Genomic DNA, 16,574 nt, shown 5'->3' on the forward strand with positions numbered 1-16,574 from the left:
GCAGGGAGGTGAGGGGCATATAAAACATGCTCAAAGCTTGGATAAGGAAAGCAAACTTCAATGAGAAAATGGATGCCAAGTTAGTTCTTTTTGGTGATAGAGGACAAAAGGATGAGTAGACCATAAAGCTCTGGAATGTAGCGAGAGTGGTCACTCTTCAACAAATATGGAAACATAGGAATGGGCCTTTTGGCAAAAGGAAGAGAGATATTGGGACCAATGAGCTGCGGGATAGAGTTAGGAAAGAGATTTTGATAGCCCTGCACGGCTGTGTTTTTGTCTAACAAGGTCTATAAGATTTTTTATAAAGCTATGTCCAAGGCTTAAGACCTTTCTTGAAGGTGGTCCTCGGTGGCTTTGTACATATTCCTTTTTGATAATACAAACTCTTAGTCGCATTATTTAAAAAAAAGATGCTAATTACATATTGCTTTCATAGTAGTTTATCTTTCTTAATGTGAGTGCCTTTTGCATGTAAATATGATGTAAGTCATTAGATTCCACCAAAATATTGGGCATGCCTATACGTTAGCTTTAATACGAAGTCAACACATGCAAAGTTGTTGAACCATGAGCTTGGCTAGAAGATGACAAAAGTGGCCATTCACATTGTGATGTTCATGCATTTAGGAGAACGCAGAAAATGCTTCTTTTGGTGTGGGGACACACATTTTTGGTGAAATGCTGGGTGGGTGGCAGGTTTCATGCTCTGCGGGCTTTTTCTGGTCGAAGGTTTTTAAAATTTAATATGCCTTTTGGCTGCGCGCTCTGGCTTTTGTCTTCGCGGATGGCCATTGGCCATGCCGTTGTGTGAAATCGTGAATCGTGAATATACATTATACATACATGCCTACCCGACTGTTTCCCACTTGCTCCTCCGGCCTCCCTTTTCTTTTCCGGGGGTGTGGGCTGCTGTTTCTTAAAACTCCCGATTCTTTTCTTTTTCTTGGGTGCGGGCTCGCAGTCTCCGTACAGTGGATCGATGACGTCGTTGTGTTTCTTTCATTCGTAAAGAATATATCCATAAACAATCAATTAATAATAATGGATCGTTTTGTCCTCCTGAAGTGCGGAAGATCATTTCTGATCCCCCTTCGAGTAATAAGACCCCCTCCTGTAGCTCGGTGCTAAATTTTGAAGATCATTTCTCGATGAAGAGTATTGGCTGACAACTCTTTATCAGAATCTACCATTAAATTTGTCTGGCTGTACTTATTCTTCTTCGTACTCGTGAGTCGTGTGCGTTATATTTTGCAGAACGATCTCTGCTGGGTTCGGCAATAAGCATGGTCATTTGATGATCACACATTCCCTTTGAAGCGAAGGATGGTGCTCGATTGTAGAAGGTAGTGCCGGTGAGATCATCCCTCCATGCAAACTATGGCAGCTCAGGTTTGCTGTACCATCGTCTACTGACGATCTCTTTGAAGCTTGCTGCTTGCTCTGCCATCGATCGATCGGTTCTCTTTATTTCTGTTGGATTTTGTGCATTGACATTGCATCTTCGAGTTCATGTACTTATGCCACCTGTTTCCATCATTTTGTTGGTAGTTACTGAATGACGCAGTTCCTTCACACTCCATAAACTAGCATCATCAACCAAGGGATACCAAGCAGTCTCAGTGATAAAGACCTGAGAACAATGTAATAATTTGGAATTAGAGATTTACACTGTAACCGGCTTCATCATCACGGGACAATGGGAAGTGCAATTCACATCTCAGTACCCTGCTGTGAAATCTCTCGCAAAAAAGGTAGCACCATGAATTTCAATGTATCATTTGCTCCAGATGGCCTATGCGATCTTGATGATCCCTCTTCCTTTTGGGAGTATGAAAGATCACCCTTCAACGTGCCTGGATTTGCATCACAGAATGGAATGCAGGATTTCTTGGCACGTTCATGGAGCACAGCAACTGTTGAGGGCTGCACATCCTCATCCCAGTTGATCAACTCACAGAAAGTTGATTGTGCTCCACTCCATGAGCTCGAACAAATTGACCAAATTCCAGCGTCACACAGTTCTCAACTGTCGCCGAGCTTCGCATTGGATAAATGCCATGCTCCATCTGTAAGTTTAGATTGTGAAATCTTGTAATATATCTTTGCTGAGCCTGTGCTCATGTGGATTTAAACCACATGCCAGACCATGGCCGTCTCTTTAGGAACAGTGCACGTCTCATTCAAAAACAATCCTGTTAGCCTGGTCATTACTTGGTATTTGGTGGAATATTCTCAGTTAGATGCTGAGCAGTGGTTGGGGATTTTGCAGGATTTGTCTCCTTTGATTCCTAAAAGAAATCACTCATATTTTGCTTATACTGGGTACAGTCCTGGAAGCTGTCATTCTACTCCAAGAAGGCTTGAGGAGCTAAAGGTAAATTTGCATTGAAGTTGTGTGCTTTGAGATACAATTTGTTATTCAAAAAGAGCAAAGACAAGGGGGAGCGGAAGGGTGGGTGTGTGGAGCAGGGAGGGAACAGATTGGGCCTGTTACTGCTGAAGAAAAGAAAAGCTTCTACTAGCACCCATTGCTGATTGAGGTACCATTGATGCCATGAAATGACCCGTTGGCTGAGATACGCCGACAACTTTCTGAAGATGTGTACATGTACTGTGAGGTCTGCAAAAGAATTCGAGACTGTGGCTAGATGCACATTCTACTACCAGTCATATATGTTCTTCTATAGCTGATTCCCTAAAGACCCTTCTCCAAATCTTTTTGGAGTTAACTGTAGGTGCCTCAGGATTTTAAGTGGTGACAAATAGTATCCTCAAAAGTACAAAATCATTAAATCATCATCCCCTTCAAGGTAAAGGAAAACTGGAACAAATACTTGCCCATGCTCATTGTAGAATACATCTTTAAATTGTATTTTGAGGTATGTAGCATCCAATTCTATAGCTCATTCCTTAAAGACCCTTCTCCAAATCTTTTTAGAATTAACCATAGGTGCCTTAGGAGGTAAAGTGGTCACAAAGCCCTTTTGAGGTAAGACTACTTTCACCAAAAGTAACTTTGAAAGAAACTTTCCCCTTTTGCATTGTTGAGAGTGACCAATCTATTTGCATTTATAACAAGCATTGAGGAATGTTACAAAAGAACAAGTTTGTGACAAGTGCATGGTGCATCTAGCCCAATATCAAGAAATCAAGAATGGGGATGCTCATGTCCCACGAGAGTCAAACACTACTATCTATACCCAAGGTCGTATGCTTTTTGAAATGAATGCCCTCACCAGAAGAGCAGAAGTGTTGTGAAGGAGTGAACATGAGGAATGAAATAAAGTGGCATGCCTTCAAGGTGGGTCATATTGAGCTGCAAGACAGGAATTGTGTCATTGGATAAGCATGGACAAAGGGATCATGGGCGGATACACATGCTTTACTAACCAATTGATAAACCAAGTTTTTGAAGCTCCACAAAACAACAATAGATCCTCCTCTTATGTGGTCTGCCCTCCTTGATGAAAGCTTAGAGCGTGAGGATGTGGCCAAGAGTAGAATACACTCTTTCCACATGCCTGATGTTATGCATCTTTGCCCATTTGCTCAATGTATGCTCTAGTATGTCGTGCACGCGTGCACACACACACACACACACACCCACCCTCTCTCTCTCTCTCTCTCCACACCTCCCCGCCCCTCCAAAACACTCTCTTCTCTTTTTGTAATTAAGTGGCTACCCTGGTAGTAAGCCATTTATTTTATTAGCCTACTGACCTGGGTTGAAATCTCTCTTTTTTCTACACCTATAATAAATAACGGTACAGAATGAAGGAGTTGAACCCAAGATGATTGAGCTACATCTGTTTGGTGATTGCTCACATACGTGTGCACGCGCGCACATATATTTTTCTTAGAACACACACACACACACACCACACACACACACACACACACTCTCTCTCTATGTGTGTGTTATGAGGATATGTACTTTTGAAATCTCACTTAACATGTGGATTAATTTTTAATCACATGATTAAGTAAATGTTGCACATGTGAGATGCAACTAGGGTTAGAGTAAATTTACGAGCTCGGGACGCGAGGAAATCATGGGATGTCAAAGGCAAAAGTTGCTATAAGTTATGTCTCATAGGTACTTGGTGGTATTTGGTGCCAGTTGTTGGCCTAGGTCATCCATTTGGCCATAAGTGTCAGTTGTTGGTGACACTAGAGAAGTGGTGTTTAATGATACCTAATGTCAATCTGATGGTCAAAGACGGCGCAGAGACACTCGGGAATGGAAGTTGCCAAGCCAATTTAATTATTGGCCAGTCAGATTATTTTTCAGGGCACAAAAATAAATATTAGATTAATTTTCAGTATTTAAAGACTGAAAATTAATATTTAATTATGAAAAATGCTGGAAAAACCATTTGGGAAGGTTGCCGCTTGTTAAAAATGCCCATGCAAGACTGAAAAACGTCTTTAGAGGCTGGAGAGAGACATTTTTATAAATTCAGCTTGCAAGAGAGAGGGAGAGGAGGTTGCTGGTCTGATTTGCAGCCATTGGAGGACCTTCTAAGGTTGCCATGGGTAGGAGAAGATCAATCAACAGCAGGAGACAGCATCTACAGGCTGTTGAGATAGGGCAGCAGCAGTAAATGATTGAATTTCTTCAGTTCTTTGCATCTACAAGCTGTTGTGGCAGGGCAGCAGTTGCATTTAACTGATTTTCAGTCATTCTTTGCGACAAAACTTTGAATTTTCTCTCTCTACAGCTTTCCCTCTCATCTCCCAGCCATTTCTCAGCCTTGCTCCGAAGATCTCAGCATTTGGACCCTTGGAGGCTAGGAAATTTCAGATTTCTCTGCTGTAAATCCTAATCTGCAACAAAAATTAGGGTTTAGAAGCAGCTTCGGGAATCGTGCCAGAAATTGGAAGCTCCAAGACTTGGATTGAACAGGGCTGAAGCTGTTTTTAGCCTATTCAAGTGGAGGGACCAGCAAATAATTGAATTTGGGGCATTTTCCATCTCCATCAAGGCGGGTGAAGGCCAATTGATTGCCCAAATCAAGGGGCAAATTAGATTAAAGACTTACTGGTGGTTTTGAACAGAAAGGAAAGTTGGAATACCGAAAGGGATTGGGAGAATCCCATTGTAAATCTACTTCTTCTTCAATAAAGCTAAAGAAATATCGAAAGGAGCACTAATTTCGGGGCCAATTGGATGTGCATTGTCCAAGATCAATAGGTAAATTTGTATTTCCAGATTTGCATTAACTGTTTGTTGGTGTAATTAAGTTGTAATCAAGGATTTACCACCCATCCACGGAAGGAAGGTTGGTTACATGGTTCCATTGTTGGGATACCACTCAATCCCTTGATTTGGTGGGCCCGTGGCACCTGATTGCAAGCCAAAGCTTTGTGCTAGTGTTGATTTTTACTCTCAGCTGAGAAATTACAGTAATATGTCTTCATACAGTGAGATGGACTCAAGCAATGATGATGCCTCTCAGTATGAACGTTCACATGGGAATGAAGGAAATGCAATGCTTCACCTTGGACAAGGTTCGGATTATGGACAACAAGCTAAAAATGTTGCTGCTAGGCAAGATGCACGGCCTTCAGGGCATAAGGAGGTTGATGACCAGCAAAGTGAAGAGGAATTTGATGACTAGTTCAAGAAACGGATGAGGACAACAACAAATCTCTTTGTTGAATTGACAAAGGATTCTCAATTTCCCGATTTTTGAATGCTCCAAAGAAGAACAGCAAAGGCAAAAAGAACAAGACATCTTCTACATCTTCGGGACAGCAAGATGCACCGAAGATAATGCCAAACCCTTCATTTGGAGCTCCCAAAGATGCTAATGAAATAAAACAGTTGATATCTACGGGGCAAGGAATGCAAATACAAGGCCATCACGAAAGTGCCACTCCAATGGATTTTGGACAGCCAGGCATGCATGCTATGATGGGGCAGCTAGGATATTTTGGTGGAAGCACGATTTTTCATACTATGGCTGGACAAGGACCGCATACGGGAATGTATGGCACAAATTCCTATGGTATGCAGCAACCAATGCATGGAGTGCAAGGCCCAATGTATTCAGGTATGGTTGGAAATATGCAAAACCCTATGTATGGCAGTATTGGCTTGATGCCTGGGGCTCAAGGAATGAATGTTGGTCATGCAAATGCTCTGTTTGGTGTTGGTCTTTGATGTAAATTCAGCAAATGCACCCTTTTTGCAATAGCTTGTTTATAACAACTTGACACCCAAAGGGGCAGCAAAAGACTATGATGAGGGTGGAAAAGGAGTGAAGTTTGAGTCCTTCAGCGGTGTACAAGATAGATTGAAAGCTTTGACTTTCATTCAGTAGTTTGATGCAGCCTATTCAGGGGGGAACTTCACGAAGTCCTCAAAGATTCGAAAGGCAGCCACTTTCTTGAAAGGGAATGCATTACAGTGGTGGTCCACTCTTTTGATGCAAGGTAGAGCACTGTCAACGTGGGTACTATTCAAGCAAATGTTTGCATCGAATTGGTTGACAAGTACCTTTGAGATGGACATCATGACAGCTTGGAATAAGCTGGATGCTAAGGAATGTAAGAATTTGGAGCATTATAATAAGAAGTTTTGGGATGCACTGCTGTCTATTACTTCCTATTGCCTCGTACCCCTTCAAGAGCAAGTGGAAAAATATGTTTGTGGGCTGCCCAAAGGAATCAAGGATTTTTGCATTAAATCCATCGTGTCTAGCATGTCTCAGCTTATAGAGATTGCTGCTACAGCCAATGCTTTGCTGCTTGGGAAGGATTCGGGCTTCTTAGAGAGTGGGGAGAAGCCAATAAAAAGTTGTTTAAGGCTGAGAAAAGAGGCAGATCTGAAAATCAACCTGAAAAGAGGCCAAAACAACAAAGAAAGGGCTCGAAAACTTTGGCATGACGTAGGGAATTGATGGTTGAACTTTGCATGTGGTTGCCTAATGATGTATTTTATGAATTCGAGGAAAAGGAAGCTAAAGTCACTCTAAAGGGATTTTCTAAATACTGCAATCTTGGTTACCAGCAGGTACCTTTTGCAACCATGAACCCTAATCTAGAAGAAAAGAAATCCCTCTTGAAGCAAATCAAACCGCTTGAGTTTATGGGAAAAGGATCCAATGTTGAGATTGATGCTGGATAAAAACCCTTGAAGATTATTTTGATGCAACAAGAACAAGTGCAGCTAACAAGGCTATGATTGCCAAGCTTAAGCTGATAGGTGAGACATGCTATAAGCTAGGAAGATATAAAGAATGTCGTAAGACAGAGATACTTGCTACCTTCCTATCGTTCTATCAAGATAAACGAGTTCTTCTTCTTGTGCCAGCTAGGATTAAGTCTAGAGGCCTATTATTCTCAGTTCGTGACACTTCAAAAATATGCGCCACCAATGAATACTACCCAATAGGTGGCTAAATTCTACCATGGACTGAATCAACCATTGGACACTTGTCTAAAGTCCCCAAGGCTGATTGACTTGCAAGATGCTCTCATACAAGCCAAAGCTTCATTTGGGCCTAATGGAGATCAACTTCTTAAAGAGAGCTACTATGATGACTCAAAAGACCAAGAAAAGAGATGCCACAAGTGTAGTGAGATAGGGCATATCCAAAAGAGATGTCCCAATCGCCGATGCTTCCTATTGCAATGAGCTAGGGTATATCCAAGTTGACTACCCTGAGTTGGATGAAGACAAGGAGGAACTAGCAATGAAGCAAAGCCGTACGAGTTCAACATTTGGTGTATTGCAAGAATCAGATAGTGATAAAGGCCTAGAGCCCCTTGTAATCTTTGAAGTTGTCAAATGATTAGAAGTCCTAGAAAGCTCTTCATGAGATGTAATAAGCCCTATACTTGTTATGATCCCCTACTATTGCACTAACAGTTGAGTGATACATTGGCCGAAGGTCGAGTGGTGTAAAGGCTACCATAGAACATTGGTTGGCTCCTATGGTAGCTTGCAGGTCAAGGAGGCTTTGGACACCCCACGCTACCTAGGTCAGAGTTGAAAAAACTTCGTGGCCTAATGCCTGCGGATGTTGGAAGACCCTATTCTAGATAAAGGGCGGATTATGGATTATGTCCATGGGACTTGGACAGGAGTATCCAGGTGTTTGGATATGGGTCTCAGTGTAAGGGATGGAAGGCTAAATTAGCGTTGTACCTTGAAGGTGTAGATAAATACATTATTGTAATTGTTTTCTAAAGGCCATTTGATCTTGTCCTTTTGTTTGTACCTAAATTACATGAATGAACCTGGTGCTAATAGGCTAATTAAGGAAGCTTACATGTTAAACATAAATGTGTTAGATTAATTAAATAACTAAAATAAACCATTGAGGGAAGTGGGAGGTTGGAACCCCCAATGGGTCTATCCCATGGTTGGGATGTCTCAGTGAGTCAAGAGTTTTCTTTAAATGCAGTAGAATTAGGATAATTTAGAAAAAGGCTAAACGACGAGTGTCCTAGGCAATATTATAGAGAGTCTAACTCCATGTTGTTTCAGGGGACTAGGGTGAGACTTTGCCTTAGGGACAGAGGAGTTAACGTGCTAGCTCCCCCTCGTTTCTCACTCTTTTTAAACCAAGTGCAACACGGGTTTGCTTTAGTTTGAGTGTTTTTGTGCAAAGCATGATGCATGAAGATCGACATTGGGAGACTTTTAGGTGACCTTAACTCTTTTAAGAATTGGATTTAGATCAATCCTTGTGGCCAGAAGCATTTCCTTGTGAGGTAGACTCCAAGGAATATGGACAACAAACTCCGTGATATTCCAAGGAGTTGCGGATGGTGTCGCTTAGAAATATCTATTGATGGGCCATTGAATGAGTGGAGTAAACAACTTTGCATGTGTTTGCCTAATGATGTGCTTTATGAATTCGAGTAAAAGGAAGCTAAAGACACTCTAAAGGGATTTTCCAAGTACTGTGATCTTGGTTGTTAATAGGTGCCTCCTGCAACCATGAATGTTGATCTAGAAGAAAAGAAACCTCTCTTGAAGCAAATCAAGCTGCCTAAGTTCATGGGAAAAGGATCCAATGTTGAGACTGATATTGAAGTCTAGATTAAAACCCTTGAAGATTATTTTGATACGACAGGAACAAGTGTAGCTAACAAGGCTATGATTGTGAAGCTTAAGCTAATAGGTGAGGTATGCTTATGGTGGAAGCAGTGGTGTTGAGACAACACTACCACCAAAACCCTTCTAAGCTAGAAAGATATCAAGCAGGCCGTAAGACAAAGATACTTATTGCCTTCTTATCATTCTATCAAGATGGACAAGTTTTTTTCCTTGTATTAGCTAGGACTAAGCTTGATGGCCTATTATTCTCTGTTTGTGACACTTCAAAAATGTGCGCCACCAATGAATGCTACCCAACAAGTGGCCAAATTGTGCCATGGACTAAATCAACCATTGGACACTCATCTAGAGTCTGAAGGTCGATTGACTTGCAAGACGCTCTCATACCGGCCAAAGCTTTGTTGATCGGCCTAGTGGAGATCAACTTCTTGAAAGTAGTTATCTCTTAGAGAGCGGCAACGAAGACTAGGATGACTCAAAAGACCAAGAAAGTGGGTGAGATAGGGCACATACGAAAGAGATGTCCCAATCGTTGATGCTTCTATTGTAATGAGCTAGGGTATATTTAAGTTAATCACCCTGAGTTGGATCAAGAAGAGGAGGAACGAGCAATGGAACGAAGCTATATAAGTTCAACATTCAGTGTATTCCAAGATTTTGATAGTGATGAATGCCTAGAGCCCCATCTTTGAAGGTGAGTAGAAGTTCTAGAAATCTCTTCATGAGATATAATAAGTCCTATACTTGTAATGGTCCCCTATTATTGCAATAACAATTGAGTTATAATACATCGCAATAACTTTTATCCTCGATTGCTTTGAGTTATCTTGAAGATTGAGCACTTGTACGCAATCGGAGTAGCGCAGTGGAAGCGTGGTGGGTCCTAACCCATAGGTCCCAGATGGAATAATAACTTATCTTAGAGAATGATAAACACTAAGTTCCTTTCGAGATGAGGACATTTCGATTTCTCTAAGGGGTAGAGGATACGACATTCCGTGTTGTCCCAAACCCCCCAGCAAAAAAAAAAAACCGTGTGCAAATGGGGTCTGTTAACCCTTGGAACGAACAAGGCGCAAAGAAGGCTTAAGAAGGAGCATAATAAGACAACGCAATAGAAAAAGAAGACCAAGAAGCACGGGAAAAATTTTAAAATCAAGAACAAGACACACAAGAGATAAAACGCATTTTAGTCCTTTGTAAAAGTGCGCAAGGCCTCCTCTTGTGCAAGTTGTAAATGAAAGGCGCATGTAAAGGAGCCATGAGAATAGAAAAGAATAGGAAAAGAGTGGAAAAGAGGACCAAGGCCAGACAACCGGTCATGGAAATGGGTTGGGCGCCCAAGGGGAGAAGGGCATGTATAAAAGCCAAAAAGTTAATGGATAAGCTCATTCTTGGTGTCTGCGCAAACTAGCTCTCTTCTTGTTCTTGTTCTTGTTCTTGTTCTTGCTTCCTGCTTATGCATGAGAGAGGGAGTGTGAGAGAGGGGGAGTGTGTGTGAGATCGAGGGATGGTGGAGAAGCTCTTCTCCTCTTCTCATCTTCTCCTTCTTCTCCTCTTTTCTCGCACGCGCAACTATGGATGTTGGAGCTTGTAGCATAGAGATGGAGCTAGCTTGAGCTGGCGCCTTGAATCATGGAGCCATCGAAGGATTCAAGGAAGAGGACTGCAACGATCGGATTTAATGGTAAGCTCACTATATCCTTGTGTGAGAGCGTGCATGGCTATGTGAGAGGTAGCTATTGCCACTCACTTAAAACGCTTGACTTGATAAGCGGTCTGGAGGGTCTCAACGGTTGCTAGTGATAATGATGTCATTTTGGTTCCGTTGTCAGGACAAACAGATTCAAGCTTGAGTGCTTGTGCGCTCCAAATCGAGCAATAGAGTAAGAGTTCGTCTCCAAAACGGCACTTGGTGTAGGTAGGAAGTGAGAGAGTTAGAAGGTATTCGATCTCCTTTGCTGAATAGTTTAGGTTTTGGAAGATTTAGGAACGTTAGTTAGATCAGTGCTATGGCGTTTTTTATTAGTAGGATGCATTAAAGTTGAGGAAATAAGAAAAAAGAAAGAAAAGATAAGTTTCAGTAACAACTAGGAAGTAGGGAAAGAAAAGAAAAGAAATTTTGAATACCTTAGAAGGAAAACAAAGAGTAAGGGAAGAAAGAGAGATCATTAAAAGAAGAGAAAGGGGGGAAGAGCTCATTTTAGTATGTGAGAGATTGAGAGAGAGAGAGAGAGCAGCAGGTCAAGAGAGCAACAATAGAAATCCGTCGTATCATCACTGTTGGTGATTCCAGGTATGCTCAAAACCCTCCTTGCTGATTGAAGAATAAAGAAGGGGATCATCACTGGTGCACTTGTGATTTATTAAGTCATTCGTCATCGTTTTTTGTCGTTCTATATGTTTTCCCACTGCTTGAACAATGCCCTAGGCCTTGGATAGCTAAGCCCTAACTGGCCCCTCCAACGCTCGAATCACTTTTGTCCTCTCGGACAACTCTTGCCTCCGGTCCCACTTGGATGGCCGAGTCGATCCACTCGGACAACTAAAAGGTCCCTCGGATAGCTCTCACTCGGATGGCCTTGGATTGCCAAATTGTCCACTCAGACGCACCCCCTAGGACTCGGATGGGCACCCCTGTCTGAGTCAGACCCTACCACTTAAACAGTCCAAATTGTACCACTCGGACAGCTGAGTTCGAGACTTAGACGGACAAAAACTTGCAACTTGGACATCTGAATTTGCAAACAACCTAAACCAAAACACATTTTTAGGGACCGTCCAGACCCCCCAAACATACCAAAGGTTGTGAGCTAATTACTGGGTAACCCTAGTTGGATCGCAGACCTGTAAGTGTGACCATAGAGCTGACCAACATCGGAATTTACCCTGACAAGCCCAAGAACTGACCAAATCAGTCGGTCACTTATAGTTTACTTCCCAATAGAGACACTATTTGACTACTTGGGCGGACCACCCATCAGGACCCCATAGAGGATCAAAATTGACTGCCAAGTGTGATCGTAACTCGCGTAAAAGAGCTGCAACTATACGGAACTGATTGGCAAGGTGTATGTGTGAATGATTTCATTGAAGGTTGCACATTGCATTGTAGGCACTTAGGTATATGAGAAAAGTTGAAAGCCTGATTGTGCACAACTCACCTTGCATTGTACCATCCAAGTGTGTGAGTAAGCATAAACTTGCGAAGTGATTTAATTAACAAGGAACATACTAAAGGGGAATTAAGCTAAGAAACAAACTCACCCGTAGGACTTGCAAAACCCTTGGGACCACGGAAACAAACCAAGAAACCCAACACTGAGAAGTGAATAGTCTAAAACTACCTGATAATTGAGTGAAGAAAGGAACGAACCACAATTAGAGACGCGTCCTTAGCCAACCTAATTACTCTCATTGACACCTTAGTGGTTCTAAGATGCCACGCCTTGAGGTATCAACCACTTCGGTACCACCGGCAGTGCGCAACACGGAGTATGATGAGCTAGTGAAAGAGCTCCAGAGTCCTTGTGATAGAATGAATGAGGAGTGAAAAGCTGTGCTTGCCGAGCTAGAAGTGGAAAAGCATGCTTTTGCAGCCTGCCGACTTGAAAAGACAAGGCAAATGATGGTATTCACAAGAGAAGTGGTGGTGCAGAAAGAGGCCTTGAAGGCAAGACAGGGTGACAAAAATCTGTGTGGCCTATATGAGGAAGAAAGGGAAAGCTGCATGGCATTAGAGTAACAATGTGCCTTTAACTCCAAAGAAAACAAATGCCTAGAGTTAGAAATCAAAGAGTTGAAACAATAGAGGGATGAGTCGAGACAAGAGCTGCAGGCCACAAAGATGCAAAGAGATGAAGAGGTTATAAAGAAGATAGCGGAGCTGAAGAATCAACTCCAGGCAGCACTCCATGAGCATGGCATCCTAAAGAAGCAAGTGAAATGCCAAGGCCAAGACAAAGAGAAGATGCATGCGATATGGAAAGAGCAAGAGCAGTTGATAACCATCCTCTCACAAGAGCAAGACCAAAGTCTCGAACAGATGAAAGAGAAAGCTGGAGGATGGGCGGAAAGGAACGATGCTAGAATCAAGGATTTAGTAGAGCATGGTGCTATCAAAAAGCGAGCGTATAATGGCTGAAGGAAAAGTAGAAGTAATAGAGACAGGGCGTAAAGAAATGCCCTAACACAGAAACATAAACGAAAACCGTACGACAAAGCACAGACTGATAAAAGAATACAGTTAGGATTAGGGTAACTCAGAGACAATGAACACAGTAAATAAATGAAGTGATATAACTACTGAATAATGCTCATGCCGCAAACACACTATGTAGTGAATGAATAGTGAACCTCGAACTCTTGTATTTCAAGGATTAGGGCAGGGGTAATGAGTTGGAGAGTGTGTCGTACTCCGAATTGATCCCGAATCGCAGCAATGCAGCCTCCGAATGTCGAACACCAGCAAACGCAGCAGTGAGAAGTTGATCTGATGCAGACAATAGTGAGAAGAGAGAAAGACTAAAAACACAGGCAGCAAGTAAGAGAAAGACTAAAAAAGTAGGCAGAACAGCTTGCAGGAGAGAGAAAGACTAAAAACGTAGGTAGCAAGTGAGAGATAAAAAACGCAGGCAGGACTGCTTGCAGGAGAGAGAAAGACTAAAAACGTAGGCATGACAGCTTGCAGGAGAGAGAAAGACTAAAAACTTAGGCAGCAGGACTGTGATGACGTGGCTGGCTGTATAACAGTAGGTCTATACAAGAATAGTAGTTGCTTGGGTGGAATCAGCTCCAAATTGCGTGAAGAGGGCTGGAAACCAGACACCAATTGATGGAGATAGCAATGGACAACTTCGGCTGAGATGTCCTCTGCGAATGGGGAGTGGGCAACAAGCTGAAACACTTGAAATCTGCAAAAATGAGATTAGAGAAGAGTGGAGGGCTGGCTGCCTATTTATAGAAAATTAGAGTTATAGATCCTCTCCCACTTAACTCTCTCGATCCGCTTCCCATTTTAGGGTTTTGGCTAAAATTAAGCCTAAAATAAGCATGTTTTGGGCTGTCTAAGTGACTAAGTGCATTTCTTAGCACAACATCCCCCTCTCAGACCCAAAATAGGGCTAGAAAAGTAGACCAGCCTAAATTTTAATTTACCCCAAGGCATCCCATCCCAAAGTAGCCAGGGCATTGGACAAAGGGTGCACGTTGGCTGCCTAGTGGCCTACCAAGACTACAGAGGTGATGGTTATCTTACCAAGGGAGCCCAAGTGATCACCCCAGAGAGGCCAAGGCATCGGACCAAGGGTGCTCGATGGCTGCCCAAGGGTCTACCAAGTCCTACAAAGGCGGATGGAAACAACAATGGACTTGTTTGTTTTGTTTTGTTTTTTTTTTTTGGGTGGTTGTTTGAAAAGTGTTTTGCAATACATAAGTAATATAGTGGCAGCGGCAGATTAAGTGACAGATAGGAAAAGATAAAGAGAGTTTTAAACCCAAGTCATTCACAAAACTAGCAAGCCAATCCCTTACACTGACTAGGATAAGTGCTTAAGGATGATAAAAGTGTGTGTGCGCCATTCATGTGGTGAATATGGGGAGAGGCAAAAAAGATGATGGTGGGCTTAGCAAGACAAGCAAAGCAAGCAAGCAAGGGTAGGGAAACTACCATTAGGAGAATTGCCATGTGTTACGCCATGAATACGGTGGATTCTAGAGTCGACCACTCCAAAAGATCGAAGAGGGATAAATGCTCACAGGTGCATGTTTACATGAACAGAATGCCAATGCATGGGGTAATGCAAAGGGAGATGCAAGATGTTATGCTTATGCAATATGCTATGCAACGGTGCCACTTGATAGTGCCCTCGGAAGGGAATTGTTCACTCGTCCAAGTGCCCTTTTACAATCAGGTCATCCTGACAGTGCGGATGAAGTTACAAACGTCCATAATACAATACAAAAGAATAAGTGAATGTAATGTCTAAAAATTGTAAGCATCATCACTGTCACGATCAAGAGTAGAAGCCGCCTCCTCTCAAACTAGAAGGGAAAGCAAGAGGGAAGCACCCTCTCCCCGTCAAGCTAAAGAAGTAGGGGAGGGTGTACCCAAGCCGATCCTGGGTAGCAGGTATTGAAGAACCAGCCGGTTGACCGCTTTGGTCAAAATGTTTGCAAAATTATTTGATGAAGGCCTAAACTCTAGGCGAATAGTGCCTAGCTCAACCTACTCTCTGGAAAAGTGAAGGTGGACGCCCACATGCCGTGTCCTAGATGAGATGATTGGATTGCCCGCAAGGGCAATGGCACTTTGGTTGTCCCAGTAGACAATTGTGGGAGAGACCAAGGAAAATAAAATGCCGCTAGTAAACTTCTCAGATAGATGGCCTCGATGGTGCCATCAAAGAGAGCTCAATACTCTGCCTTGGCCGAGGAAGCCGCCACTGTCTCCTGCTTACGGCTGGACCAAGAAATGGGAGCCATGCCCAAGGTAAAGAGGTAGCCGCCATGGGAACGTCGGGTGTCAGGATCTCTTGCCCAATTAGAATCAGTGTACCCCTGCAAACATAAACCAGAACCATATATCAGGCCATAAGAATTAAGAACATCGCAAATAACGCAACACACGAAGACATGCAATCTAATGTGACATCCTAGGTGTTGTGAAATACTGATTGAGTATGCTAACTAAGTAAGCTAAATCTGGCCTAGTGTGAATTAACCAAAGAAGTTTTCCTACAACAGAGCGATAGGCATGTGCATGTGCCATTTCCATGACTATCTGGTTCCTACACTCTATGACTCCATTCTAAGAAGGGGAGTTGGTAGAGGTGAGTTGGTGAGAAATACCATGCTGCTGTAGAAAATCAGAGAACTCGTGGGGAATAAACTCACCACCACTATTACTCCTCATGCAACCGACACGACGACCAGTTTGGTTATGAACCAGCAACACCCAAGCAGAAAAGTATGTGAAAGAATCGGACTTATGCTTGAGGAAGTATACCTATATGTATCTAGAATGATCATCCACTATCAAAAAGAAGTACAGTGTGCCATTCAAGGCAACAGTGGATGTCGGTCCACAAAGATCAACATGAATCAATCTAAGAGGCGCCTTAGCTCTATGTGAGGTCTGCTGAGAAAATGGGTACGGTGCTGCTTCCCGAGTTGACAAGCTTTACAAACATCTCGAGCTAGCTTCAGGCATGGAAGGCCCTCAACCAGCTCACGGCGTGACAACTCATAAAGTGAGTCATAACCAAGATGCCCTAAGCGAAAATGCCAAAGATGCTCATTGTTCGTAGGCTCCCGAGATGTGGCTAAGGCCTGGAAGCTATGGAATACAGAGCTCTCGGCTGTCGGCTCTGTCAGAAAGTGAGTCATGTGGTATAGGCCATTAGGCTGTGCCTCACCACAAGCAATCACTAAACCGGTCTGAGAGTGAAGTATCTTGACTATGGTCGCTGTAAAGAAAATCGCTCGCCCCAACTGGCAA

The 16,574-nt window shown here is 42.8% G+C and overlaps 1 protein-coding gene across 12 annotated transcripts in view; it reads left to right on the plus strand.

Moving 5' to 3' along the window:
* Positions 1 to 780: 780 nt before the first annotated feature.
* LOC148031733 (VAN3-binding protein-like) overlaps positions 781 to 16,574 on the plus strand; it is a 103,421-nt gene continuing 87,627 nt past the window's right edge. For 5 of the 12 annotated variants that reach the window (XR_015691940.1, XR_015691941.1, XM_087685348.1 and 2 more), the window contains exons 1-3: positions 957 to 1,392; positions 1,552 to 2,071; positions 2,273 to 2,377. Coding sequence is in view for 10 of the 12 variants with exons in the window: in XM_087685348.1 (XP_087541474.1) it covers positions 1,700 to 2,071; positions 2,273 to 2,377 (477 nt within the window). In the remaining 2 variants the exon portion in view is untranslated. The other 7 variants (XM_087685343.1, XM_087685347.1, XM_087685349.1 and 4 more) reach the window with 7 other exon arrangements.

The sequence above is a fragment of the Lygodium microphyllum genome, chromosome 9 (genome assembly GCF_053477565.2).
Source record: "Lygodium microphyllum isolate KBCC chromosome 9, Lygodium_microphyllum_v1.1.10, whole genome shotgun sequence".
Taxonomy (NCBI): domain Eukaryota; kingdom Viridiplantae; phylum Streptophyta; class Polypodiopsida; order Schizaeales; family Lygodiaceae; genus Lygodium; species Lygodium microphyllum.